A 25,166-nucleotide genomic window follows, 5' to 3' on the forward strand; every position below is an offset into this window, starting at 1 on the left:
TAAGATTTGGATACATGGTATATTCTAATTAAATAAATTCGATCGGAATATTTGTAATTTGTAATCCAGGGTTAGGTGACTACCGAGTTTATTGTATTAATAGATATCCGTAAATATGCGACTTATGCATAGCGCGGGTACCCGTGGCAATAAGGTTAATTGTCTTACCCTAACTCCGAAGATCAAAGCATTGGACGCTTACACACATGGGCATCACACACATGGGCATCCAATCCCGTGATTATTAATCCTCCACCTACAGAAAATAAAGAAGGATAAGGGAATCTGGAATTTGGAATCAAAGACTACATCAACCCCGACAGCCACAGCATATCATGCGGAACGTTGAGGTGTCCGAAGACGAAGAGTTGGGCGAGCTGGAAGATAAGACTGAAATCCTTACCCTTCGCTCGAAACGTACGGAGAGGGCTCGAAAAAAACAGGCGAAGAGAGTCAAAAGACCCAGTTGCAATTCACCAGATCTCTTGAGCTTGCCTTATGAGCTTGTATTAGATATATTGGCTCTACTTCGTCCAAGCGATGTTTTTAACTTGCAACGAGTTAATCGAACCTTCCACCAGTTCATTGTCCAGGAGGAACACCGGATTTCAAGAGCTATCACTAGTTGGCGTTATGTCTGCCTCAGTAAATGCTTTAGGTTGCCCGTACTTATGGATGATATTGATCCCAGTTTTCACGCGGTTATTCAAATTCCCGAGAGACAGAAGTCCGTCATCATCCACAAGAATCCTTACCAGCACATCCAATCTCCGAATCCTGCGGAAATATGTACCTGTCTAACATGCTTATTACGATGGACGGCGCTCTGCGTAATTGTAGACTTCGCTCACTGGCAGCGAAATCTGGATAACGGGGAGCCTATTCCCATGATCCAACGAGGCAAGCATCCGACATGGAATCAAAGTCTAGTAGAGTCCAACGTGGCTGTCGTGCGCAAAGCCCTGCGTAGTCCACTATGGCACGCACGGCTTTTGGAAGCCCATTTAGACTCGACGGTGAGGTCCATAAGTCGTCACGCTGCGAATAAGGGCAATAAGAGGCGGCGTTTCCGCATGTCGAAAGAAGACGTGGAATCGGGTTCAGACTTGTTCTTAGAGAAGAGTGGACCGCCAAGCTTCGACTTTCCATTCCACAGAGACAACTATTACATGCTGGAGGCTTACCTCCCGAACAGGGGGTGGAGTGCGGAAAATAATAGGTGGATGTATGTGCCGGCCGAGCAACACGATATAGATTTTCAATTTATCGTTAACTGGGTGAAAAGGCAACAAAAAACGGCTTCGGGGCAGGGAAACTAGATGGTATGAGAAGGGGAAAGCCGGAAATAATATCGTCTCAATTGTTTCTACCGGTTTCTTCTCAATTTAAAGCCTGTTAATAACTTAGGAGGACTATCAAATGCAACGCCGTAGACCCCATTTATCCCTAGATACGCCTCGGAGTACTAAATACAGTCGCACCATTCAGCCTTCGAGAGTAGCTATCCCCCTTTTCATAACAAATAACCCTAACCCGTCGACCAATTTTCAACCAAGCGCCTCCTAACTCCTACACCTACACCATCCTCTTCCCTCGATTTTGCCTATGTATTTACACTCCGAGGCTCGCCGACTCTAATGCCACCAATCTAGACAGGGCTTCTAGTATCCCAAATCAATATAGCGCACAACACAGCGTGCGCATGAAACTGTGTTTGGGCTGGTGACTATTATCTGTCAGAGTGTAACCCGATAGCTCGCTCTCGTGGGGAGTGTTCCCAACAGTCTCGCTGGATTGCCCGCCTCGTGCTCCGTTCACAAATCGCAACGTGGTTTCCCGTTCCCGCAGAGAAGAGGCCCGAGTTCTAGAGCGCACCATGATATCGCTCTGGCTTGCGTGATACATCTCCGTCACGGCTCGCTGGCTCGTTATGGGGCTAAGCATAACCTGCTCCGGTGGGCGCATTTCGGAAAGCCAGCACCCTAGCGACAAGGTGGATGTGTCTGTCGCAGTGCTCCGCTGGGACCCGCGCCGCGTTGTTGCGCTCCGCATCTTGCGCCGTATGCGATCGAGGTCGATCAATCGTGGCTTGCTTGGGTTCCGCTGACCCGTCTGCGCCGTGCCCTTGATGATTGTGTCTTCGAAGCTCGATTCAGAGGGGTATGCGATGCTGTCCCGGATCACGACAGATTCCCGCTTAGAGAAGCGATCGCTTCCGAGATCCGGGTCTCGGCGCAACATCCATATTTGAGGACGAGCAGTAGTCTGTGGGCTCTGCACAGGAGTAGCGTAGAACGATAGGGTGCTACAGGAGTCGGTGGCGCTACCGGGGCGGTCTTCCATAGCGTTGGGCCGAGCGTTTTTGACTTTTATTCTTCCCGCGGTATGAATATAGGGCTTGGGCTGTGTATAAGGCATTTTCTGCAACAGAGACGGCGATAGTTCCTACGATGCCGAGGGGCGAATAGAATGGAGCTGTTCCCACTGGGTCTCATGCGCAGCGACGCTCGTTAAAAGCGTCCTTATTGGTAGGACGCATGATAGAATGGATCATGGTCTTCGCTTGCTGTCACTTACGTGGCATATATTTTGCGTTATTACCTGCCGCACCGCACCATTCATAAACTTTGCGGTCGTGGTGGTGCTGACGTTGGGTATCGAGTCGAGACTCTCTCAACGTCGGCGCCAATGACGCAGGAACAGGTTGGTTTGGGTCACAACATGATTGGCTGCTTATTCACTTGATTTTGCGTATAACCAATAGCGTAGCGACTTATTATTCAAGAATAATAGTAGCTTTACTGTCACTTGGGACTATTTACTGACTCCTAGTTGTGGTAGTTTTTACTCCTTCGACTATGGGGTGAAGATATAGATGAATAGCCCTTCATCCGAACCAAGGTCCAATAAGAGTAATCAAGCGGTTTACTTCGCCAAGACTCTCCAACATGTGATTCCTTATATTTACACTCCGGTTGAGGTACTACACAATGGAAAATATGTAATCTCTGCTTTATAGTATGTTAGTGTATACGTGCTTCGACCAGCTGAACCTTTCGATTACAAGTGTATCTATTCCGTAAGCGCAACCTTGATTGTATAGGTAAAATGTAGGTATGTATCCTACATGCAAGCTTCACGACAGAAGGAAGGAAAGTAGGTAAAACGGTTCAAGAGGAATTAAAATAGTTCATTGGGCACGGTGTGAGACTTTAGCTGGTGGTCTTGGATGGATATTGAGTGGTACAGAGTTTTACTCTCAGAAGTTACGATAACAATATATGATGAAGATACGACTATCTTCCAGCTCTGTTGACTCTCTAGGAATTGCATTCTAAAATAAAAGATGCAAAGGACGCATAGGGGTTACACTCACGCAAGTTCATCTATCTAGCACCAACAGTAAACTTGATATCTTCCCAGTATAATGTTTTATGTCGTACATTCATATCAATATCATATCATCGATTTCATTATTGACTATGGCTGTACTGAGAATATCGAAATGAGTTTGTTAAGATGTAATGTATTGATGATCAAGCTATTTATCTAGAAAGGTGAATAATATCAACGCATCCTTTGGTTCCCAAGGCACCGGCACTGACCACTGAAGATTCATACAAACAAACTTCCTTCTGGTAAGCCATCTAAATTATCGCGACAATTCACATTACTTCGAAGCCCGCCTCAGTCTGGAATTCCTGACTTTAATATTTAGCAGATCTCTTTGGATGCACCGTAGCTTGTGGATCGATGTCTCGATCTTGCCGAATGCGATGGCATCGTCCTTAAACTCCCCCTTTACACCCAGAAGTAGAGTCAATGCGATTTTGGCGTCGCGGATATCGTTATCGATATAATTCTCCTCTTCAACGTCCATAAGGGCCTCCATGGTGCGCCGGGAAAGACTGGTTTCGACTCGCAAGAGGTGCTTCAGAACCCTGTCGATGTCCCGGGCGTACTCAATCTCGAAATATGGAATTGAAATATGAGTCGACATGGTGAAGGATGGTGGGGATTGGCGTTGTGCGAGGCTTGAATATATTTCTGTAAAAGATGGCCAAGATAAGGGTTGCAATGTGCTACTATTGTTGTTTAGGAAATTGTGATGGTTTGTAGGAGGACATCCGGCCAGGATTCTATTATATATCGTACCTTGGGTAGCTAAACGCCACATCACCGTAACACAAAGACGACGCGAAGCACAATACCTATGTTACAAAATACCTAAGGTAGATAATGATTGTATTACAGGACTGAATAAATGCCTTTATCATAACTTATTCACCACGAAACTAGTGCGGTACCATTGTGCTACAAGTGCTGAAATACCAAGTTTACATTCTTCCGTCATCTGGCCGTTGTGCATTCAATAAAGTAAGGTCTACGACAATATCTTAACCGATAAAGCGAATAAGGTGTTCCAGACCCATAGTCTGGAAAGGTTACGGGAGGGGAGGTCTTTTTCTTTTTTTTGGTTCTCTCACTGTTGGGGTGACAAGGTGTAGATAAGGAAATAGAAAGTAAATAAGGAGACGACACAAAAGGAGAAAGGAGAGAGGAAACGAAATACGAAATGAGGCTATCACGAATGTTACTGTTGTTATTGAAGATGGTAAGTTACGTAAGTGTGGGCTACCTAAAATGATGCAGTGTTTTGTGCGTAGACTAATCACGTGGTAACACGTGATTAGTCTTACGTAATGATATCCCAACACCCACGCCCCCCTTTTTTCAAATAGTCCTTGAGAAGCACACCAACTAGACATACCTCAGAGGTAGTTTTCAGACATTCGCAGCTTAAGTAATTCATTATATGCTAAATAAACATATAAATCATTACATATTAATGCTAACTACCGCATCTTCGTGCAATTCGGTACCAAATTACAAACGGTTCAGGTTATCCGAATTTCGTTCTGGTGAATCTAGGGGAAAATCTGGACGTCCCGTAGTGGCACTCTCGACTCGGATATCGATGTATCTCTGTAATAGATCCTTGTTATGCTGCCTACGTGATAACGTGGAAGCATATATCAATTACCTACTGGAGCTAAGTACTGTTAGCAATATATCCATTAATTCCCGTCACGTGAGTTCATCCGATTTTGAGAAGTTGAATATAAATGCAAATACGGAACCTGTAAATATTCTAATGGCTGTTTCTTAGCTGTCAAACTTTCGATGCTTGCAGATACGTGGGGGTTCCCATGAATAACGGCCACTTCCTTCCCGTTATTAAATCCTGCGATCCCTACTGTGATAGGTAGGTAGCTTTCGTATCGAGGTTCCATTCCCTGAGAACCTTCAAATTCCTCTGGGTGTTTTTCAACTTGGCTAGTGCCGAACGGATCTTTCTCCTATTAGTGCGGTTGACATTGTCCTCTTTCTCTTTTTGAGACTTCCTATCTTCCTTGACCATGGCATCCGTAAGAGAATCGTGCGCTTCTACAATATCTTTAAGATGTATTTCAAGAGCATTTTCTTCCGCGGTAGTGAAGGGATCTATTCTGTAGGGATCGCTTCTGGAGGCATCGCTTCTGTCGGCATCGCGAAAGTCGGAGTGAAGTTTCGAAATCGCCTCGACGAACTCATCGAGACGAGTAACGCCTAAAATATCGAACTTAGGTAGTCTCTGAATTTTGTCTATGGTGGGAATTTCGCTCATGGTGGGAATTTCCTAGGCCGAAGTTGGGGTTGTTTTCGTTTGCCGTACTTATGCGTAAGTTATGAGTGAAAAAGTACTTTGCGTAGATAGAAAGTGGATATTGATAGGGGGAGAGAGATAGCCAGCGCGGGCGTGTTTAAATATATATTACTTTACAATGCTGACTCATGACTATCAAAACGATAGGTATGTGACTCGGCCCTTTACTCATTGCTTGAGTTAGTTGCATACCTCACGTACCTAAGTAGGTAGTTATGTAACTGGTTATGCTATGGGATGAAAATTTAAGTCACGCTTCCATTGAAGACCTAGCTTTATTAGATGCCGAAAAATAGTATGGATGATGGTTGTTGACGTTGTTGTGTGGTTCGAAACTTCTTGCTTTTTTCTTTAAAACCAAAAAAGGGGGTTTCGACTCCAGTTTGAACTGTTGACTTTAAAAAATTGGTTGCCTCTGGAAAGTTGATTTGCAGCTTGGCCACTTACCACTGAGCCAAATGTCCAAAATTGATTGCTGCAACCTAGCATGTACCTCGTGTCGAACCCATGCTTGCTTGCCCGCACACGGGTCTTGCTACGCCTTCGCCTGCCTCAATCGCGACTGTGTTATTAAAACTTAGAAGCTAAAGGTTTAACAAAATAGCAAAAAGATTATCTCCAGAAGCCGAAGGGAGGGAGCACTCACATCCGGAGATCGGGCCGGCCAGTTCGCTAGGCCTTTCGGAACCCATCCCAAACACCGCGGTGTTTGTCATCCCGGTAGATATCCTCGAGGGGCGATCAACTCCCTCTAACCTACGCACAGCAAGACACGAGGTACAAGCTGGGGGTCTCGCACGTCAGCTCCGAAATGATTTGCAGTTATTACATATTATAACCTTCTGTTCTTTCAGACGTTTCCCCCACCCTTAGTTATTCCGACCTGCTGCCTGGGCAACGCCGGGTCGTCACCCTCTCGCCTAGCAACCTCCCAACTGGCCTTGTGCACGATCTAGAGAAGTGAATATTTTCCTTTTTAACGTAAGGAGGGCGATAAATGTTTGGTAGTAGTATTTAAAATTCCAGTATCCCGTTCAATATACTTATACTACGGGGCTATTATTTGCATAGATTTACTTCAGCACCTGGTTTAATATCATCATCATAGTAAACCAAGCCTTATGCTTGGTTTCCAGGCACTCTGTTTAGATGCTTACCTAATAAAGGGGTTACCATCTAGCATTTAAGGAGGGTACCTTTTACCAGCAACTGGCTATTCCCTGCTCCTTGCTCGCATCGCGTTGTATTTGGTGAGATAAATTGGTCTTCTACCAGCACTAGAATTTTATGTCAAGTACAGATATAATTATTGAATTAGCTTGTTCCTGTCCAACTGAGCTATATTTTTAGGGAACCTTGGAGTTTAGATAAAGCTATATATCAAGAGTTCGTTTCCGCAAACCTTAGGAAGGCTGTCTTATATTTGACCACATTTATCGGGCGAGTTACTCCTTTAGGTACACATAAAAACCCAAAACACATCGGACTTTGCCTCTCAACCCTATGCCGTGGATGTCTGGACCCTTCGAGATATGTTTGGATATGGTGTGGTGCGTTGGCGTGGTTAAGCTAAAAACATATCGAGTCTAGATTACGTTGATATATAAAGAGCTGAAGTATCTAACTTCTTCTACCTCGGTACCTGTTAGCAGGTAGCATGTCGAAATCTTTAAAGTTGGGTCTGACTGGAAGTTCTCATATCATCACCACGGCTCAGAGAAAATCTGATACCTAGAAGGCTTGGCTATCGGAGCGGGTTAAGATAGACTGGCTGAGTAGTTTTGATTATATTTTAGGTCGTCGCTTTAACTGTCTAAAATCGCCAGATTTCTCCAAAAATAACTGGTGTCCTTGTCAGGATTCTAGATGAGGCATCTAGAACAAAGAGCATGTACGTATACACGAGCCGTGGGCTCGCTAGATATGTTAGAGTTCCTTGCGGAACTACGAAGTTGTTTCCATGTTGTTTGGCTCCACCTTGTGGCAGTCCTAATGGAATGGCGGAAATGGGCTGGACTGTTATTAAACCCCTACTAGAGTCCAAGGCTTTCTTTTGTTTTCACCCAAATTAGACCATTGTGCCCGAATCCAGGACGATTGCCATTTTCGGTGCCTGTAATAAATAAAGGTTTGTGTTCGCTAATGTATTAAAGAGTAACTGCCTAGTTCGTGATTAAGAAGTGAAGCTTTTGATGGTATTGGAATAGTTGTGGGTCTAAACCATGACTGATCCTGTACCTTGTCGACGCTTCAGAATGAACAAGTGTGGACTACCTTAATGGATGCGGCACTTAATACTGGATTTGACATTATTATCGGAAATATTGTGCTAAGATGGTAAGTTATCGAGTTCCTCTCAGTGCTGGGACGAGTACATGCCAGCTCCCATGATATTAGAGCCAATCAGAGTTGAGCAATAACTGATAATCGGAAAAAGACCCGATGGCGACACATCGCGACATTCCATCTCCAATTGTCATCATCAACCTTAGAAGAGCACGCTGTACATGGTTTCCCGGAATTATCTCTTTTCCAAGTATTTACTCCTTCTGTTTAAGTAGTGTTTCTATTGCAATTTGATATGACAAAGTACTTAGTCGATAAATATCTTGGCGTTTTGAGCTTCAAATCCTGGTGGTTGACGACTTATACGCAGATAAAGATGAATTTGTATGTAGCAGCTATGTGACGCCCCTAGCTGAACCACCTATTTGTACCTGCAGGATTCAAATACAATAGCTTCATTGGAGATCGTGGTATCGGATATGGCGAGCTATCTCCGTAATATTAAAGCATTCTGCAATGACCATCACTGCATACAGAATATCATCATCTCGCATGTGAGGAGGGGCAACATCCTAGATAAGGAAGCACATATTATAAGTCTCGTTTACGTTTTTGCCGTCGAAAAACTTGTTTCGGAAGCGAGAAGACTTATGCTAGACCAAGCTGGTGCATATGTATCAACTATCATACCACAGTCGTCATTTAGCCATGCTATAATAAGTCTTTACCTAGATATTTGAGCATGCTGGAGATCTTTGAAAAAAGTAATGTCCGGGTCCAGACCCAGCACACCCCACGCCCGGGGACCCTGAGCCAGATCCCTGGCTGGTGGTAGTATAGTTATAGCTAATTATCACTATCAATGATACCATTCCACCAACGTCGTGGTACCCCCCTCCCAGCCCCATGCTAGGCGTATATAAGGCTTCAGTCCCAAGGTCCTGGGACTGCTTTGATAAGACCGACCAAAGTCACCTGCCCAAGCGAACGCTGCGCTGAGATGGCCACCGTTCTCGTCCAAAATATTGGCGACAAGAAGACGCCTAGCGAGTCAACTATCTCACTCGATAGTGACGGCATACCGCCATTGGGAGTACCGAAGCAAGAGAAGCGCTTTTGGTTCCAACGTACCAAAGACTTCGACATTAACGCGATCGCGACACAGGTAATAAGTTCACACACCAAATAATGGGAGGCGCCTACGGAAATGACTGACGGATATATTCGTACAGCCCAGTGTATTCGACGATCCTCAGACGGTGGAGAAATACCAACCCCGCGATGACTGGTATGTCACACACATGCTTTGTGAAACTTGGTAGAATCTCATTCGGCAATAGGGAAAACGTACATCGTTTCGATCCGAAAGCGCGGTGGACATGGGCGGAGGAATATGCCGTCGTCCGGAAAATAGACTGGAGAATTATGATCTGGGCCTGCGTGATGTTCATGGCGCTCGAGTTGGACAGAGCGAACATATCACAAGCTCTGACGGACAACTTTCTCAATGATCTTCATTTGTCCACGAACGGTGAGTCTGGGCTGTAAGGTGACACTCATATCCGTAGCGCTGACAAGTTATTAGACTACAATCTCGGGAACAGCGTGTTCAAGTTGTCATTCTTGATTGCGGAACTACCCTCCCAGCTTGTGTCTAAGTGGATGGGCCCTGATCGATGGATTCCAAGTCAAATGGTTCTGTGGTCTATCGTGGCTGGGGGCCAATTCTGGCTTTCGGATCGGAGTTCGTTTTTGGCAACGCGTGCTCTAATAGGAATAATTCAGGGAGGATTTATACCCGATGTAAGAAATCAGTGTCTAAAACCTTCAACTAAGTTAATGCTGACCGTTTGGATCTAGGTTATCCTATACCTTTCATACTTTTATAAACACCACGAGCTAACCATCCGCCTTGGGTTCTTCTGGACTATGATGAGTGTTGCCGACATCCTCTCGGCTCTCATCGGCGCCGGTCTTCTCAAGATGAGAGGAGTTCTTGGGTACTCTGGCTGGCGCTGGTTATTCCTACTAGAGGCCATAATAACCCTTATCGTCGGGCTGTTCTCATTCGTCCTGATGCCGGCCGGTCCCTGTCAGACGGCTAGCTGGTTTCGAGGAAAAAACGGTTGGTTTACACCTCGGGAAGAGACTATCATCGTCAATCGAGTGCTTCGAGAAGACCCGAGTAAGAGCGGCATGCATAATCGCGAGCCTATAACTCCGAAGCTACTATGGAAGTGTCTCCAGGATTTCGATCTTTGGCCGCTGTACATCATCGGGCTTACCTTCCAGATCCCTGCCGTCCCGGAGCAGCAGTACTTAACACTCTCACTCCGGGAGATGAAGTTCGACACGTTTACGTCCAATCTGTTATCTATTCCAAATACAGTAATCCATAGTAAGAAAATTCAAGTACGCCCTGTATAATGATATAAATCCGCTAACTGCATGATCTAGTATTCACGATGCTCGCAAATGTATACGCAGCCGAAATATTTGGGGAACTCACATTCGTTTCAGTAATTGGGCAATTCTGGATCTTGCCTTTCTTGATATATCTTAATGTGGCCGATACCGCGAGCGCCAGTAGATGGGTCATCTGGACTGTGACAACTCTCTTGCTAGCATACCCTAATGGTACGTCCCCGACCCCCTACCCTGTATTCTTGAAATTTACTAACAATCGATTATTAGCCCATGCTATCCAAGTCGCCTGGAACTCCCGGAATTCCAACACCGTACGATCTCGTACAGTCTCGGCTGCGTGCTACAATATGTTCTGCCAGGCCGGTGGCATCATAGCATCCAATATCTATCGGGCAGACGACGCACCACTCTACCGTCGGGGTAATCGACAACTCATAGCTATTCTTGCTGGAAACATTGGCATATATTGCCTCACTAAGGTATACTACGTCCTTAGGAATAGGTACAGGGATAAAAAATGGAATGCGATGACTGCGGAGGAGAAACTAGAGTATCTATCGACGACGACCGACGAGGGGAATAAGCGCTTGGATTTCCGATTTGCGCATTAAGGCCATAGAATGTTCCGATATATAGTATCTCGATAGGAAATATGATAATCCCAGTGGATTCGGAGCACATAGATCAGCCTACTAATGTATCACGTTATCACCATAATAAGCCGACCCTTTTCATAATTAAATGCTTGAAAATGGAAATATATTTAGTAATACTGCTAGTCGAGGATATCAGGCAAGCATGATACCCTCTTCCGTATTGCGGTATAAGACCGTAGTGGCCAGGGGATAATAAATCAAGGCAAAATAATCAACAGAAAAACGATGGAATTTTTCTGGCTAGGCGAGTTAGGCGCGCAATGTATCAACGTCTCCAACTCCATTTATTTCGCCCAAAAGAACTCCCGTCCTTCTCCCACTAGGCCCTGGTCCTGATCCTAGTCGGATTATAGAAGTTCTTACTGCCGGTCGCTTTTTCTGATCCTGTCCTGCATCTTCTTCTCCGTCACCTTTAGCGTGTTGATGCCAGCTTTGATTCTTTCTTGTTCGTAACTGCCCCGAAAGACTCTGAAATTCCGAGCCTCCTCGAGTTTCTGACGGACATCTAAGGCCCATTGTATTTTGTTGATCAGGTCTTGTCTTTTCGAGGAAGACAAAATACCGGTCGGGTCCTTGTCAATGATATTATTGACAATGGTTTCAAGTTCTTGGGTTTCATCTAGGACGACATTGAGGTCTAATATGTCCTTGATGGCCTTGGGCACGCCTGAGAAATTCATCTTGGCTGGTTTTTCTAGTAGGAAAGTTTTGTTGTTGATAAAAAGTAAAGGGTGAAGGTAGCTAGTGGTATACGAGGTAGTATTTTTCGTGGCTTTAAGGGAGAAATAAAGGCAGAAGAGTTTTGGATCTAGACACGTTTATATAATAAAATCTCCATAATATACAGCGCACAACATTAGCAAATATGAATCTTGGCTGAGTGTAGATATTGTCACGCAGTGGAACCAAATGTCAGGATTAGATGCCCTAGTGAGGTGAATCATGCATAGAGTGAATGTCGAGGGCAGGTAGACCAAGTAGTAATTGTATTGAACTTCGTAACGCCTGGCTTTCTAACCTCTGACGAGGGCGCTTCGCGCCTCTTATATACTCGTATAGACCCCTGTAGCCACCCTGGCATACGCCAACATCATTTAACTTCTAGGTCTACAAAACGTGAGGATAGAGGCAAACTCCCAGCACTCAATTACGATGCATTCTTCATCCGACATGTCTACCCAGCTGAGTCACCTACTAGATCCCTGGAAGTGAATACTTCAGCTTGTATTGGATGAGGTCTTTCTTAGTCGGCAATGTCTCAGGGGAATAGTTACCTATAATCATTGTCATGTAAGTACATGCCTTGGAAGGAAGACCTGCAGTCATTGCGCACACAGGAATCATTTGGTGTACAGTAGCAGGGCACATGTATTTATACTTGCTTTATGTGTCATATCTGACGTCCCCTGACTGTTGGCGTTGGTATATCTGAGTCTGGGCACTTTGGTGGCAATGCCAATATTCGGATGATATTCATCTTTATTTAAATCAAGTAAAGTAGGGAATTACGAGAAGACGCTCCTTTAGGCTGCCAAAATAGCCAGAGTTTAAGAACCTCGGGGTAAATAAAATATAAGATATGGCCTTACCACGTGCTAGATGGCTACTATACAGCCAGACATCTATGGATGGAAAAGAAAATACTTTCTATACGAAACCGAGAGCGACTATTCGGAAAGATATAAAATATATTTAACAAAGAAATCTCTAAATATGCGTAAAACCGAACTTTTGTCGTAAAAGGAGCAAAAAAAATATTTCTCGCAAATTTGGGCAATCTTTAGTCCAACATTAAGATTTTTTATGGTCGCCCCTTGTATCGTACTTAGAATGGTGATGGGGAGATCTATCAACGTTTCAACGCACCCTCCTTTCTTGCAACGTCTAAAATCTGATCTACTAACGGCTGCACATCAGTCCCCTTGAGTGGCACCCTGTGCGCGCCATCCCACTCAATCAATCTAGCAGTCCCTGGATCGCAGTACTCTTCGAGCAATTCGCGATGCAGGTTCAAACCCGGGTCGTTGAGTCCGTGAACGTGGATGGTCGGAAGCTTTAAGACGTGGTTCCCGCTCATCATTTCCATTAGGTCTGGCGCCCCTGTAAGGCCGACCTGTGATGCCCGGCTTAACATCGATGACGTGAATACTTCGGGGTCTAGGTTCACTATGGGCGCCCGTCCGGCCATAAGCACGGCAAACTTCCAGTCTGAGCCAGCCTGCGCCGGCCCCAGCTTCTCGGATCGGATCTGCTGTCGATATAATATGCTTGCGGCAATCTTAGCACCTTGGCTAAATCCGAGAAGCCCGACCCAGGGGCCGGTGGCACCGGTGCTGTCGTCGGCATCCATAGCGTCTTTTAAAGAGGCGTTGATGTCTACAATTGCACCGCCATCTTCTAATTCCGGATGCTCGGGAAGCCAGCGGAGCCACCTTTTGAATGGACCGTGCTCCGCATAGACCGAAAGCACGTCCGGGCCGGCGCCAGATTCATAAGGCGCCTCGGCATAAACCATGCGGAAATACGGCTCTAGCGTCCGTGACACTACCCGACATTGAGCCCTAAATATACGGGCATTAGTTCCACCGCCATGCAAACAGAGGATGCGCGGTAGATGTAAGGTAGCATCTTCACGCTTGGTGGCCATGATAGTTAATTTGCCGAGTAACGTTGGCCGGGGTCTATTTTGCGAAAGAAGATGGTCTATGCGGGAGGGAGGGGTTATTTTAAAAGTGTGGTTAAGCAAAGGCAAGAGGGATGATAGTAGATGGTGGATGGTGGATGGTAGATAGTGTTATTAAAAAAAAACTCCGTATCCGCGCCTATGGCGGATCGTAAGCAAAAGGGGGCAAAGGGATCAGGATTCCTCACCAAAAAAGTTCCTATTAACCAATTAAGACGCAGGAATTTGATGATTGTTTCGGACTTCGCCAATATTAGGTTAGTAAGCTGTGTCAGCTCACACTCCGATAATGCAGTGCAGGGTGCTGTGCCGCATTAATTCTTAATTGGTCGCAGTCTCTTAAATAAGCAGCATAATTTCAGCTGATTGGGTTCGAGGCCACACTTTTACTTCGTCTCTATATCAGATCTTTATATCAGATAACAATAAGTTAACTCCAAACTTCAATCTGAAGTCCTTAAGACTAACTCGAAGACAATTTCAATAAAGGTCAAGGGTAATGATTCATTATATCTTTTTATGGCTTGTGTCAACTCTATTACACCGTTCCATATATAGTTACGGATCTCTCCCCCTCCAGAGATGATTAAGAGTTAGAATGGACTGGTTCACTCTCCCTGACCTAATTTGGACAAATATTTCCCCTTTTCCCAGCATAGTGTCCTAATAAACATTATAGTTGAACTACGGGTTAATATAAGCCTAAGAATTTGGCAATTTAGGATAAAAGACTTTGTGGTGCGCGATGGGCATTTTGAATAAATGAACTTGTTCATAGGCGAATCTATATTTACTCAAGGGGGGAAACATTTTCATTGTACTTTGATATGAGCATACATATATATAGTAAGGATATCGCATATTTAGCTACTAAACTTGATTATGATTATTTAATTAAATCTGGACAATATGTTACTTACAGTTAAACTACGGTAGAACCATCGAAATGAGGTTCAGGTTTTTGCAAGTCCAAGCCTTTGCTTCATCCACTTAGACTTATTCGTTCGGTTACTCTACTCATTTTGGTTTCTGCTGATCATGGTCCCCTTTCTCTTGCTCACGCTTCTGCTGCGATTCCCACCGCATTTGTGCCTCGTTCATTTCTTCCTCGGTTTCCACACCTGCTTCAGTCTGATACTTCTCGTCTACGTTCGTGAAGAGGTCCCAAAGTACCACGCATTTATCACAATCCACGGTCCTTACTCCTAAAAAATTGACTTTCAACTTTGGGCAAAACCTAGTACCCGCCAACTGATTGTCGCAGGGATCATAGTTTCGGTAGTAATGTTCTATGTGCTTGCACATCGGACATTCTATCTGGGTCATGTCGCAGCGGCACATCTTGGAGTATGTACGTTGTAGTATAGAAAGAACTATTGAAATTGGTGACGGGGGTTATGGCGATTGAATAGACTACAGTATATGCTACTTTTTGATGAGTATCTCGCGATGATTAGTGAAGATGATAAAAAAAATAAAGAAGCCATATCGAATTCAAATAGTCGTCGTATCAACAACTTTGTTTCGGAAGGAAAGTTGTACAGAATCAGCAACCATGAAATTATATGGTTTTACTATAACATCTTGGTTTTAAACAACTAATAAACAAAATCAGTTACGTTTCAGGAGAGTAGTTGATGAATATTGTTGAAATGAGTAGCCAATAGATTATCATCAAGTATGCTATTGGACTTCTCACCTCTCCTATAAAGCCTAGTCAGTTGATTGGGTTACCCATACAACTTATATAGCGCTGTTCCCACTGAGTCTTTCCCAATGCCTTCACACTATCATAGTCTTATTCAATTCTTATATTAGCGGCTCTATCTATACTATAAGATAATCTGTTATTACGCCTTATAAAAGACCTAAAGTTTGGAAAGGGGTATATCGTGAAGTATTGTTTTGATGATCTCTCTGCTCTAACCTTTTGTATACATGCAAGTTGCAACGATCAAGTTGTGGTATGAATACCAAACTATAAAGGATATGTGTCAGAGTATAAGGGGAGCGCAGCGCCCTCGTAAGAGGGTAAAAGGTTAAGCGTTAATACATTCATACTACTACACGGCTACTAGGTATACAGCAGCGAAGCTATTACTTCTAACATTCGTTCTACGTATGACATGCATCAAGGGCTCTCTCTAACAAGATGTCTTCCCACCACGATTGGCTTGCTCAAATTCAGGTGTGGTAGTGCTACAGTCGTTCCAATTCTACAATTCCACCATTCGCCTCTCAACCACGCCTTCCCGGATTTAACATCTCAATTGTTACTCCGGCCCGCGGCATGGTGGATTCACGGCTCGGCGATGCCACAAAATGGCTGGGAGAGGGCGTATTATTGACAGGTCCGGACCACAAGTTTGTCCTACTATGGAAAAACAACGACTGCGAGAAAAGGGGGGAAGGGGTGTTAAGTCACTAGACTTGCGTATGTCTCTTAGGATCGAGAAGACTCAGGCACACTCCATTACAGGAGAGCATTTCCGAATCTTGACCACCAAGAATAGGGACGAGAGTCAACCAGTTCCAATTTAGTATTTATTTGGATGGATGAAAGGCGGCTAGAGACTGACGCTGCGTTATATATACCAGTGAGCAAGGCGTGTCCCAACTTAGCCGAGAGTGCGATACATCTTCGACCCCACGACCCCACGACACCACAGTCCACGTGCGACGTATCCTAGAGAAATTCCTACTCATATGAATGCTGGCCACTCTCTACTTCAGTAAAATCTGCAAACTCAAGGCTCATAATCTCCAGAATACAGCCACCGCATCGCTACTATATGCCTAGACTTTCGAGCCCATTGTCTTCTCGCCGGGCAACAGACCTATGGATAGTAGGTGTCAACCCTGTACCTAAACGGGGCCGAGTAGTAGGTATATATACTTGATATAACCCTCACGGTTTCAGTTGGCTTTAGTTGCGGATGTACCTAGGAGGTTAACATTCTGTTCGCACCTCGACAACCAGTAGAGCTTATCACCTGTGCCGCCAACGGTCTGTCCCACAGGAAAGCGCAATTCAAGATCCATTTGTGGCGCTGCTATCTAAGCTACGGGACCATGTGTCTCGTACCTAATATCACAAAATGATATAATGGACGATTGCCACAGTGGGTGTGGCGTGAAGTCTTTTTATGCGTTAAGTTTATACATTTTATACCAAGCCTCGACGACACCGTTGTGAAAGCCTTCTGTACGCGGTGGGAACATAATAATACCTAACGACCGAGAGCTTATCGTCCGTAAATCTAGTCAGGATGCTTAGAGGTACGTATGGAATGCGGAGAAAGCGTGCTGGAGCTTATAGGATCACGCAATTGTAGATAGATTTGGAAATTGGCCCGTGATATTTAGATGCTTGTTGTTGCTGGGAGATCCACGTAACCAAGATAGGCTACAGTTGTGGGCAGCTGGTTGCAGTCGTGAGTCACATGCCAGGCATTTAGGTAGTCACAATCGAGTCATCAAGGGAAGGAACAAGGCCCCAAGGCTGGTTATATAAACAGACGAGGTCGCGTAGTCCTTTTAGATTTAGTAATGCACCAGTAATACAAGACCAGTTGCACACTTGTAGAATTAATAACAGGTAGCTACATACAACATAGGTAATCTAATTATAACTACATCATATCATACATCTTATCATACATCTTATCATACATCTTATCATACACCTTATCATACAACTTATCATACACCTTATCATACAACTTATCATACAACTTATCATACACCTTATCATACACCTTATCATACACCTTATCATACACCTTATCATACAACTTATCATACACCTTATCATACAACTTATCATACATCTTATCATACAACTTATCATACAACTTATCATACAACTTATCATACAACTTATCATACACCTTATCATACACTTATCATACAACTTATCATACATCTTATCATACATCATATCATACATCTTATCATACAACTTATCATACAACTTATCATACAACTTATCATACAACTTATCATACACCTTATCATACACTTATCATACAACTTATCATACATCTTATCATACATCATATCATACATCATATCATACATCATATCAATGTCTGTCTCAATAGAGACAAAAAATGTCGGGAGGTTCGGCTTCAGCAAGACTTAAGAACTACGTCAGAGTTCCCCTGCATCTACCTCGTTAAAGGTAACCCCCCATTTTATTCTGAGTGTAGTAGAGCGAAGCATATGACATGAGTAGGTCAAAGCTCAATCTCTTGTCAACCAACGGATGGCCCGTTGTGCTGACATAGAGGCCAGCCGGCGCTAGTCCCCTAGCCGATGTTCGTAGAACCCTCGAGGGAACGAAGGCGCACACATGCCCCGTCGTCGTTTGGCATGAGGAGTCTTCTCGGTCAGAGGATCGTGTCTGTTCAGGTTGGCGCGGGTCGGAAGGCGGCTGGCTCCCCGTCGGTTGGAACTGCAGTCTTTGTCGGGCCAGAGGATCGTGTCTGGTTCGCGGGTCGGGAGGCGGGCCAAGGTCTCGTCGACGGTTCCCAAGGGCAGTCTCAATCGGTCGCCGGAGGATGGTGTCCGGGGTTGAATTTAACAACAATATCGAACCTAGAGATAATAGAGATAGGTGAGTAGTAGCAGAAGGTCAAAGTATCCAAGATAGGTGGAAAGGTAACATTAGCAAAGGCTGAATGTTTAAGAAGGTTGGTGATGAGTTTGTGTTGTCAAGTGAAGAATGGTAGAGAAAGGATGGGAGGAAGAAACGAGAATGGAGGGGGGAGGCCCCCGAATATATACTATTTGGTCGGGCGGTCTGCTCAGAATCTGATTAGAATCTGATCTGCACTGACCATTTTTTACAATTCAGATCAAACATTTTAATCTGTTGATTTCCTAAAGTTGCGTGGGAAGGTGCGCATGTACCTCTTGATTCTTGATACGTACCTAGGTACACATAGATGATTTTGATCTTGATCTTGATTTTGAGGCTCTTTTAGTGGGTCTGGATGGTGATCAGGCAGGTACGAACCTTAAAGGTGGGGTAGCATTAACTGACCAATCATACATCCTTGCAACATCCCGAAATGGAATTAATTCAACTTGTACCTAGGTACCTAATTTAATCATCCCGGACAACATTCGAACCTTCCCTAAAGGGCTGCATATTTTTTTAAATTTTGATTCTACCTCATGCATCTAAGCTTTAATGTACCTCGAATATCTACATGTACCTAAATACCTGATTAAGTTTCATGTAAAATCAAATCAAATACCTAGGTACCTAGATACCAACTTATTTTTCGATACGTACATGCTTATGAATCATCTCGCGCCTGCCTTTGATGCCTCACAAATATCCCACGACTGCCCACAACCGCGGGCAACGGTATTTGCCACGTCACTAATCAAACGACGTGGATCACCTAGCAGCTGCAAGCCAAAATACGATTTAAGTCTGGGATGCACTTGCCGTAAGATTCCTATATGTGTTACTTGGGAAGTAGCTACGTAGTTGCAGAGGTTGGCCCGTGTTGATTTAGTGATTGTGTCTTATGAATTTAGAAGCATTTGTAACTTTAGCAACCTACCTCACAGACAGCAACATAGGTACCCAAGCATCAGCGCGTATTTAAATTTTTTTTTTAATCAATTCTTAAGAAATTGTAATTAGGTACTTTACAATCACAAAATTTAATGAGTCGTCATTATTAATTCTTCAAAATTGGTTAAAATCTATCGACCAATGCTATGATGATAATAACTACCTAGGTACATATTTGATTTTACCTACGAAAATCAGCATGCACACCATGCCAAAATATGATACCCTAAAACCTAAAAAAATGCCAATGTCGATAAATTCATATATCCATATATATCCATATAAAGTAAATTTAAAAGGTTTCCGAAACTATAGAAACGTAGATCCGAGTAATTCGGGATTCGGAATGCTACCAAAGTAAATCTTTTGTGTATTATTCCGAAAAGTATTAGTATGGTTAACTATTGATTTCAACACCCGAAAACTCCCTGAATTTTAGCTTGCTTGGAGGTGGATGAGATTAGGATAGCATATGCATAATAAAGCCAAATTAGACACCAACACCAATGATAATCCGTTTGGCCGCTTTAATCAAGCCCCAAGGTCCTCCAAACTATGATTAAAATGAAGCCGCGAAAGAGCATAGTTCCTAGAATAAGGCAAGATACTGGAATATTAATATATGGAAGTACTTGCTAATATTTTCTATTTGAGGTCGAATTTCGACTACTTAACGCATTAGCAATGCTGAGGGCACAGAATGGGCCCAGAACAAAAACGGGAGGCCGATTCGGGATATTTAAGGGACAAAGAACCACACTAGGAAAAGTAAAGTGAGGAGGTTATAGAATCGGCAAAAGGGGCAGGCGGGGAAAGGGATAGCACGGAGGCGGATGTACCAACAGCCAAAAAAAGACGAAACAATTCACAATATCCTACACTATCTGATAACTGGTGACTATCCCATGGCTAAAACATGTTCCGGCCACGGTAGACGTATAGACTCAGTAGTTAACATTCCCGTGGAAAAGGCCGGCCATGAAGCTGAGCTAAACAGCGGAGTCCAAGTAATAATTATTTTGTTAAGCCAAAACCAAAAGAAGAATAGAAGAAAGCGAAATAGTGCCGACGGACTATATTCACAACATAGCCTAGTCACACTGTCGGTAGACAAGGTCCAGTCCATATGATACGTACGTACGGTTTAGGGGGGTAAAAGAAATAGACACGATGCAGCAAGGTAGACCTTCTATTCAATGACGCATAATTCTAAGATCGAGATAGATGCGGTCTCGAGGGAGAGACGCATCTATATACTCGTGCGGGACGGATTATCCTCTAATCCGATGAGGGATTATCACCTAATCCAACACACACAAAGTTGTCACATAAAATGTTTAAGCAAATATGAAGAATACTGCTGGAGACTGATTAGAACATCTTGGGGATTAAACTAATTTTACACCAAGGGAGTTCGGAAGTCGGTAGGTATAGCGGACGGCGCTATACTACCTCAACATGGCTTGAGTCACCGGCCTCGGATATTAGCGAAATGATCTACTTTCTGACATGCTTATAGAAACTCAAGCACGGCTAAATCCAAGAGTCTCGCACTGACGTATTACAAAAGCCGAGCTTATTAATTCCGGACTCGAATACAACAAGGTCACAGAGTATCAAATAGTGATGTTAACAATAGCAAGGGGGTTTAATCTGGTATATATTGGTTCGTGCTATCTCTCCTATTATGGCGCCGGCTTGAGTATGAAGGACGATAGGAATCACCCGTCCGTCGTTTCCGCCTGTCCAGCCCTTCATCTGCTACAAATCTCCGAGATACGTCGCTCACTTGGTTATTCCTTTCAACATCCACTTCCTCGACTCGTCGTTTCCTCGCCGTTGGATACTGGACTTTGCGATCCCAGGCCTCCAACGACCAGGGACTGCGTAGGAAGTTCTTGAGTTCGTGGAGGAGCAACTTCGTATTATCGCGACCAAGGAAATCTTTCAGCATTTCTTCCGCTTGCCCCTGACTTCCCTGAATATCTACAGTCTTAAGGATAGCAATTATGTACTCAAGCAGAAACTCGGCATTATTCGCACGTCTTCTCGTCATCGCATCATCACTGGATTGCGCGGTGGGCGGAGTTCGAAGGAATTCGAAGACTTGTAGTTCCCTCCTGAGCCATGTTCGCGCCCTTGATATCATCTCGGGATCGGATTCGAACATCTGTGGAGTTAGATCTCGATAGCCCGATCTTTGATTCGACCCGACGTGTAGGGAGTAGAGTTGATTACGATAGACATCCTGCCGACGGAGAATAGCCTCATCAACAGTTACTCGTCGCGGAGGCGCTTCTTCGTATCTTCGACGGTTTGGTCTCGGGAGCAAATTTCGCGGAGAGTAGATTTGGGCATGCGGCTGTTGGGGCTGTTTTGATGACGCCTTCGGAGGCGGAACTAGGTATACCCTGCTTTTCGCATCAGGGCCATCGCTTTCGAAATCGTACCAGACCTCATCGACATTGCTCTTGCAAAGAGGGCATTTCGCCTGTTGCTCTAGCCAACTAAGGAGGCAAAGGTAGTCAAAGTTCCTATGGCTGCAAGGCCGGGCCTCACAGATCTCGGTGATGCTATCGAGGCAGATGACGCAGCATGTCTCGTTTGTATTATCGGCCTCGGATTGTCTTCTTGACAACGCTACTTCTGCAAGAGTATGTTGGAGTACTTGAGATCGTATATCAGTCGCATCCAACTGTGTGTCCATATAGATAGGAAGTGCTGCTGTGAGTAGGAGCGATGGGCATAGAATGTTGTAACAAGTTGAAAATGACCTCGATGTTTAGAGGCAATTTACAAACAAATGGGGATTGACAAGGATTAATGAGGTACGGAAGTACCCGACATTCCAGCTGACGTAATGTTTCCCCCTAAGGCGGGTACGTACATGCATGTACTAAGGTAAATCAATTTAAAGTGCCCCACTAGATTGTCCCGCGCGTCGCGTTCCATTAAAGCTTGTCGCGTTTTTGGCGGATTAACCTTCCCTATCAAAAACATTCCCTACTACCAAATTCAATATTTAGCAACAATTATTAATAATCCACGTCAAAGTCTACGCGCAGCATTGTTCAACTTATCTCTCAGTTAAGATGGATGAAAGTGAAAGACTTCAATATGAAGAGACGTGTAAGCAATTACGCGCCGACCTCAAGCACTTCGAGGCCGACTGGGCAAGCCACAATGCCGGCGCAAAGCCGGGGCGCGAAGATATTAAGAAAAATCCAGCAATAGGTTAGATTTGACCCTAATAATATGTTTGAACTCGGAGTGAAGACTAATTGGTGCTTTATTCAGCTCGAAAATATAAGAAGTACAACCAAGTCCGCGATATCTTGGCTGGCAAGCTTCCTCCTCCAAAAGCCAAGTCAAAGGAATCATCAAGTTCTCGGAAACGTGAGCCGGAAGAAGTTCTTGCAGTGACACCCTCAAAGCGGTCAAAGCCAGCCGAGACACCTTCCCATATACGGGAGCGAATTATAGATCCCGAGATGTTTGAGACGCCATCCTCGCGGAAACTGTTTAGCCCTGCTGTGCCAACTTCAATTGGACCTACCCCCCAAAGGGATGGGCGTATCCTAGGCTTATTTGATTTGTTAGAAGAGAACGACGAGAACACGCCTTCAAAAAGTAGGACTGGCGAATTCTTGAAAGATGGTGCGATCCAGGCCACTCCTAGCAAAAATGTTGCTAGTCAGAATATCGGTGACGCCGTCAAACTGGATAAAACTCCTGTATCGAGCAAGCGCACAACACTTTTTATGACACCTTCGCGGCGAGATAGCAATGCCCCTCTTGGTAGAACTCCGAGTTCGATCCGCAAGTTGCAATTGACTACACCATCTTTTCTCAGGAGAGCACCCCTGGCGACAGTGGACGAAAACGGCGATTACATAGCTCCTGCACCCCTACGCTTACCACGCAAGCCTCTGGGTCGTAGTCTTAGCAGCGCAGTGGCGAGTCTACGGAAGCTAGAGGAAGAAGCACTGGATGACGATCTCGAGGCCTTACGCGAAGCAGAAGATGACGTTAACCCGTCGGCCACTACGAAGCCTGTAAAGAAGAAGGAGGATATCCTTGAGCCAGACAGTCAGGCCCAACAGCTCCTTGGTGGATTTGACGATGAGGATCTTTATGATAGTACACCCGAAGAGCAAGTGGGTCGTGACGGACAACCCCTAAGGGTCTACAAGAAGAAGGGACAAAAGAGGACTACGCGACGAGTCAACATGAGGCCAACCAGGAGCAAACGGCCACAGCAGCCTGTGCAGGACCAACCAGGGACTGATGACGAAGACGACCTCGTACCTGAGACGCAGGCAAACATGACGAAGGGTAGCGATAGTCCACCACTAGACTTAGGGTCCGACTCTGAATCCGATTTCGTAGAAGACGAAGGTCAAGAGCCCAAGGAGACGAAGCATGTAGAGAAGAAGAAGAAGGCAGAAAAGAAGGGTGGCAAAGTCCAGAAGGCTGCTAGGAAGGTCAACGAGCTAGCTCATGCGAACTTTAAGAGGCTAAAGCTGAAGAATCATGGAGCAAAGGGGCCTCCATCTGGGTTTGGGGGTAGATTCAGGCGCCGTAGATGAGCGGACAAGTTACCGACATTGCCATATCGAATGATTATAATGACGCTTGTTAATAATTATTTACATGAATCCTTCCACCTTATTAACGTATGTCTTTTGTTATATGCCGCTGCTTACCGAAGTAGGAGGTAGATACTCGACGACCTCCAATTTGAGATCCCACCATTCGTAGACGTCAAACTTCGCCCAATAGCGGCTTAGTGTATACGCATAGGGCTGGTTGGATAGGCTATTATCGGTAAGTTAGTGGGATAGTTAGATTAGGATGGTGTGAGATGGGAATTTGAAAAATTAACTGATTGATTCTACGTACGCAATAGCAGACGCCGGCGACCCGTACAAGGGGTACAGGTTGGTTACACAGCATTTGTGCATGGCACTCATCCGGAAGAGACGGGGTAGAATACAACCCCGCCCGCCCCGCCTCCGATCCCGCTTTGTTCGGGCGCTACAGATGAATTGTGGAACCGGGGAAAACTAATGTATATCTCCGAAGCAATGGTAGGACAACCCGAGGTATACAAATTACTGGAAAAGGTAATGGATTTATGAATATTTATGCAAGTTTGAAAATGCTTTAATTAGGAAAACGATCAGTGATGAAGAATTGATCAGGGGTACTTCTAAATGAACTCTAGTTCTATACGAACATAGGTATTTTCAAACATGCATAAAGTTACGTAAACCATTTACCTTTTCTAGCAGTTTTTAACCCTGAAGAGATCATCATACCAGTTCGGACCAATCCTAAACTACTGGTCCTTTCCTTAATGGTTTCGCAGCGCTGGAAGGGTGCGAGGCTCAAAATATAATATATCACATAGTACGTAGGTACCTATTCAGTACATGATTTAATGGAAAGATGTATAAATAGTTCTATAATCATTATTAGACTTCACGGGAACATATACTAGGAAGTATGTTATTAAATGTATCACCCATATACCAACTTTAATTCAAACCATATCTCCTAAGAACTACCTATCTATGTCTTTAAAGTCTGGTACGGTCCCGTATAAAAAAGCCATCATGGCAAGACCAAGAGATGAAAAGAAATCTATGAAGGTTGTTATGCAAATAACTATCAACTGACTGAGTAAAGACTGCATGATACCGGGGCAGTGTCCCAAATTAGGACCACGATGAGAAAGACAAGATACATAAAAGTTAGGTAAACATTTGCCTTAGGTAATGAATGTGTAGCAAGACGCTATGGTAGTATCCA

The 25,166-nt window shown here is 44.4% G+C and overlaps 9 protein-coding genes across 9 annotated transcripts; 3 read left to right on the forward strand and 6 right to left on the reverse strand.

Moving 5' to 3' along the window:
* The first annotated feature begins 197 nt into the window (after nucleotides 1–197).
* F5Y00DRAFT_81809 (uncharacterized protein) lies at nucleotides 198–1,497 on the forward strand. The gene has a single exon (XM_048014193.1). It carries the CDS (start codon nucleotides 336–338, stop codon nucleotides 1,317–1,319), a length of 984 nt encoding a protein of 327 aa, XP_047864732.1. The 5' UTR covers nucleotides 198–335; the 3' UTR covers nucleotides 1,320–1,497.
* F5Y00DRAFT_81810 (uncharacterized protein) lies at nucleotides 1,498–2,731 on the reverse strand. The gene has a single exon (XM_048014194.1). It carries the CDS (start codon nucleotides 2,416–2,418, stop codon nucleotides 1,675–1,677), a length of 744 nt encoding a protein of 247 aa, XP_047864733.1. The 5' UTR covers nucleotides 2,419–2,731; the 3' UTR covers nucleotides 1,498–1,674.
* A 2,523-nt stretch (nucleotides 2,732–5,254) lies between these two features.
* On the reverse strand, nucleotides 5,255–5,668 carry F5Y00DRAFT_262275 (uncharacterized protein; the record flags this gene model as incomplete). Its single annotated transcript, XM_048011354.1, has 1 exon — nucleotides 5,255–5,668. The coding sequence occupies one exon, from the start codon at nucleotides 5,666–5,668 to the stop codon at nucleotides 5,255–5,257; it is 414 nt and encodes a 137-aa protein (XP_047864734.1).
* A 3,100-nt stretch (nucleotides 5,669–8,768) lies between these two features.
* F5Y00DRAFT_237647 (MFS general substrate transporter) lies at nucleotides 8,769–11,132 on the forward strand. Its single transcript, XM_048007850.1, has 7 exons — nucleotides 8,769–9,158; nucleotides 9,226–9,281; nucleotides 9,334–9,524; nucleotides 9,579–9,796; nucleotides 9,854–10,391; nucleotides 10,451–10,630; nucleotides 10,688–11,132. The coding sequence occupies exons 1-7, from the start codon at nucleotides 8,994–8,996 to the stop codon at nucleotides 11,029–11,031; spliced, it is 1,692 nt and encodes a 563-aa protein (XP_047864735.1). The 5' UTR covers nucleotides 8,769–8,993; the 3' UTR covers nucleotides 11,032–11,132.
* Nucleotides 11,133–11,435: 303 nt separating this feature from the next.
* F5Y00DRAFT_270009 (uncharacterized protein) lies at nucleotides 11,436–11,756 on the reverse strand (the record flags this gene model as incomplete). Its single annotated transcript, XM_048012538.1, has 1 exon — nucleotides 11,436–11,756. The coding sequence occupies one exon, from the start codon at nucleotides 11,754–11,756 to the stop codon at nucleotides 11,436–11,438; it is 321 nt and encodes a 106-aa protein (XP_047864736.1).
* A 990-nt stretch (nucleotides 11,757–12,746) lies between these two features.
* Nucleotides 12,747–13,850, reverse strand: F5Y00DRAFT_237648 (serine hydrolase FSH). The gene has a single exon (XM_048007851.1). It carries the CDS (start codon nucleotides 13,721–13,723, stop codon nucleotides 12,926–12,928), a length of 798 nt encoding a protein of 265 aa, XP_047864737.1. The 5' UTR covers nucleotides 13,724–13,850; the 3' UTR covers nucleotides 12,747–12,925.
* Nucleotides 13,851–17,327: 3,477 nt separating this feature from the next.
* On the reverse strand, nucleotides 17,328–17,865 carry F5Y00DRAFT_81838 (uncharacterized protein). Its single transcript, XM_048014195.1, has one exon. The coding sequence runs from the start codon at nucleotides 17,706–17,708 to the stop codon at nucleotides 17,397–17,399; it is 312 nt and encodes a 103-aa protein (XP_047864738.1). The 5' UTR covers nucleotides 17,709–17,865; the 3' UTR covers nucleotides 17,328–17,396.
* A 3,126-nt stretch (nucleotides 17,866–20,991) lies between these two features.
* On the reverse strand, nucleotides 20,992–22,180 carry F5Y00DRAFT_237654 (uncharacterized protein). Its single transcript, XM_048007852.1, has one exon. The coding sequence runs from the start codon at nucleotides 22,057–22,059 to the stop codon at nucleotides 21,001–21,003; it is 1,059 nt and encodes a 352-aa protein (XP_047864739.1). The 5' UTR covers nucleotides 22,060–22,180; the 3' UTR covers nucleotides 20,992–21,000.
* Nucleotides 22,181–22,362: 182 nt separating this feature from the next.
* F5Y00DRAFT_237655 (DNA replication/checkpoint protein) lies at nucleotides 22,363–24,369 on the forward strand. Its single transcript, XM_048007853.1, has 3 exons — nucleotides 22,363–22,586; nucleotides 22,650–24,170; nucleotides 24,255–24,369. Exons 1-2 carry the CDS (start codon nucleotides 22,445–22,447, stop codon nucleotides 23,939–23,941), a joined length of 1,434 nt encoding a protein of 477 aa, XP_047864740.1. The 5' UTR covers nucleotides 22,363–22,444; the 3' UTR covers nucleotides 23,942–24,170; nucleotides 24,255–24,369.
* The last annotated feature ends 797 nt before the right edge of the window (nucleotides 24,370–25,166 follow it).

This window comes from Daldinia vernicosa (assembly GCF_022497035.1).
Source record: "Daldinia vernicosa strain CBS 139.73 unplaced genomic scaffold F5Y00scaffold_24, whole genome shotgun sequence".
Lineage (NCBI taxonomy): Eukaryota > Fungi > Ascomycota > Sordariomycetes > Xylariales > Hypoxylaceae > Daldinia > Daldinia vernicosa.

What these genes read in the sequence shown, in the direction of transcription:
- F5Y00DRAFT_237654 (XM_048007852.1), bottom strand. Translation starts at nt 22,059, where the DNA reads ATGGACACACAGTTGGATGCGACTGATATACGATCTCAAGTACTCCAA.
- F5Y00DRAFT_237647 (XM_048007850.1), top strand. Translation starts at nt 8,994, where the DNA reads ATGGCCACCGTTCTCGTCCAAAATATTGGCGACAAGAAGACGCCTAGC. An exon ending in TTAACGCGATCGCGACACAG is followed by an intron (nt 9,159 to 9,225) that starts GTAATAAGTTCA and finishes ATATTCGTACAG; the next exon opens with CCCAGTGTATTCGACGATCC. An exon ending in AGGGAGGATTTATACCCGAT is followed by an intron (nt 9,797 to 9,853) that starts GTAAGAAATCAG and finishes GTTTGGATCTAG; the next exon opens with GTTATCCTATACCTTTCATA.
- F5Y00DRAFT_237655 (XM_048007853.1), top strand. Translation starts at nt 22,445, where the DNA reads ATGGATGAAAGTGAAAGACTTCAATATGAAGAGACGTGTAAGCAATTA. An exon ending in TAAGAAAAATCCAGCAATAG is followed by an intron (nt 22,587 to 22,649) that starts GTTAGATTTGAC and finishes TGCTTTATTCAG; the next exon opens with CTCGAAAATATAAGAAGTAC.
- F5Y00DRAFT_81810 (XM_048014194.1), bottom strand. Translation starts at nt 2,418, where the DNA reads ATGCCTTATACACAGCCCAAGCCCTATATTCATACCGCGGGAAGAATA.
- F5Y00DRAFT_81809 (XM_048014193.1), top strand. Translation starts at nt 336, where the DNA reads ATGCGGAACGTTGAGGTGTCCGAAGACGAAGAGTTGGGCGAGCTGGAA.
- F5Y00DRAFT_81838 (XM_048014195.1), bottom strand. Translation starts at nt 17,708, where the DNA reads ATGTATGATATGATGTATGATAAGATGTATGATAAGTTGTATGATAAG.
- F5Y00DRAFT_237648 (XM_048007851.1), bottom strand. Translation starts at nt 13,723, where the DNA reads ATGGCCACCAAGCGTGAAGATGCTACCTTACATCTACCGCGCATCCTC.